Here is a 2268-nt window from a genome sequence, read left to right on the forward strand (position 1 = left end):
TCAGGTGCTGTTGGGTGCTGAATGGCATTGGCAGGTTGAGCTGCTTCACTGTGACGTTGTTCTGCAACGAAGCCAGGTAAGGGTACGATGAAGCATATCATAATAGACTTCCCCGCCTGTAGCCCTTGATGCGGTCGAAAGCATGGGGTAGAGAAATTCAACCGACAGCTGGCGCAACCAACATCTTCCAATCTTCTTGCCAAGGACTGCCGCCATTGCAGACAATGCGTCTTTTGGTTGGCCCGTTCGCCCTGAAGAGAACCTCAGGCCAGGCCATGAGAGACGTGGCGCTCCGTAACGCGAGAATTTCATATGCCAGCGTGCTGCGCCCTTGATAATCTTGAGCCAACCGCATTATGTAGGAAGCAGATTCAGCACTTTATTGCCAACTTGCATGATCGTAGCAGTCGCCTGCAGGCTCTGGATCCCTCACCCAATACTTTTCACTTGCCTCGCGTATCAGGTCGTTCGCTGGTCACACCGTCGATGTCAAGCACCGATAGGCGGTGGTGAAGCTGACGTCTGTGGAAGCGTGAAGCGAAGGGTGACCTGGACCGAGCAGACGAGGTCTTGAGTTGATAAGCCGCAATATGTGCACAACCAAACACCATTGAGCACAACAGGCGTCTTCTGTTTTTTTGTCTACTTACTCCTTCCTCTCTTAGCCAATTCCTTGGCTAAAGGCCTATCTGCCACTACGATGACTTCGCCACCGACTCAGGATCCTCCCAAGGCAGGCAAGCCCGCTCATGGTCAAGGGCCTGAAGGTGTTTTCGAGGAGTTCATTTCTGTTCTCGGCAGATTCTGCACCGAGAGCGGGTTCCAGGGTCTGAAGGCCATGGTCCGGGATCATGACAGGCTTGGAGAGGAACTTAGTGACACGAAAACCGCTTACAGCAAGAACCTCGAAAAATTGACCCAAGTGATCACAGATCGAAACGTTGAAAAAGAGGTGTTCCAAAAGAAAACTGATGAGCACAACAAACATTACAAAAAGATCTTGGAAGAAAAAGCAACGGCGTACCGAAAGCTTAAGACTGAACAGGACACTTCCACGACGTGGAAAAAAAAAGCTGAACTCCTCGAGAAGGATGTCGAAAGATCCATCGCTACCAGCAAGAAACACGAGGCTCGCATCACGGAGCTTGAGAGCATCATTGACGGACAAAGAGACCAGCTCAAGGCGGCCAAGGAGGAAACCGCTACGCTCAAGAGCAAGTTGCAGGCCACAAATGACCAGCTAGGCACCAACTCAAAGGCTTTAGCAACTGCAGAGAGCAAGCTCGCAACAATCATGTCCTACACTGCTGTGATGACATCTCTCAAAGATGTCAGAGTAGAGATGTATGCACAAAGTTATTGAGCACGGTATGAAGGATGCTAACTATCCATGTCAGAACAGATATCCTTGCCTCGTCATTCAAAGACGCCTCAGCCTTGTTTTGGGAGTTCCTCGGTCGTGATTTCGACGAGGACCAGCTACAGGACCTGAGTTTTTGGGATCGCCTTAGAGATCACGTAGCCATACAACGTGCAATTCCCATACCGGCCTCGAATTCAACCCAAGCGAAGCAGATGAGGGCAACCGCGGGCCTGATCATTTATGCTAGAGCGCTGGCCAGATACGTCTTCCGGCCAACGTACTTTTCACAGGAAAGTGATGACAAAGAGTTGTTAGACGCGCTGCCTACGACGAATGCCTTTCAAGACACACTTGTTCGAGCCGTGCTGCTCGAGGTGTTGCCGGACAAGCAGAGGATGCGTCAAGACGCGTGTGCCGAGCACGTGATCGAGGATGTGATAGCGGCAACAGTTGGCTGCGTACCGGCCGATCGACGCGCGACACTGAGATCACGTCTTAGCAGCCTTACAAGCATGCTGTGTGGGGCTTGGCAACGTGTACAAAGGCTACACGAAAGAGTCGAGCCGTGCTTTACCTTCGAGACCCCGGATGATTGGCAGCAACTACCACCATGGACAGACACAGTTCCGTCAGACAATCGCGCGAAGGCATCACCACCGCGTCAGGGAAAAGGAGGGCATCAGCCACAACAGGAAAACTCGAAGCTGGTGGGGTTCTCGACCCAAGATGTAGTTCAGGTTGTGTGGCCGGCTTTTCTCAGGATCGGCCTCGAGCAAGCTACGGAGGAGGAAGAGGAAGGTACATCAGACCTTGTGTGCCATGGGTACGTGCTTACGCGTGCCGGGGTCCAAGACGCCGAAGATGAGGACACGCCGCGCAGAGCCATGCGAAGGGCTATGCGTCAC

At 52.5% G+C, this 2268-nt stretch overlaps 1 protein-coding gene across 1 annotated transcript; it reads left to right on the forward strand.

The window, feature by feature from the left end:
• Positions 1-700: 700 nt before the first annotated feature.
• Positions 701-2268, forward strand: CTAM01_17225 (uncharacterized protein; the record flags this gene model as incomplete). The annotated part of the gene is made up of 2 exons (XM_060533213.1): positions 701-1344; positions 1398-2268. Coding segments are annotated over 2 exons (1515 nt in total), but the record flags the coding sequence as incomplete, so codon positions are not given.

This window comes from Colletotrichum tamarilloi (genome assembly GCF_030869305.1).
Source record: "Colletotrichum tamarilloi strain Tom-12 chromosome Unknown Scaffold_426.1, whole genome shotgun sequence".
Taxonomy (NCBI): Eukaryota; Fungi; Ascomycota; class Sordariomycetes; order Glomerellales; family Glomerellaceae; genus Colletotrichum; species Colletotrichum tamarilloi.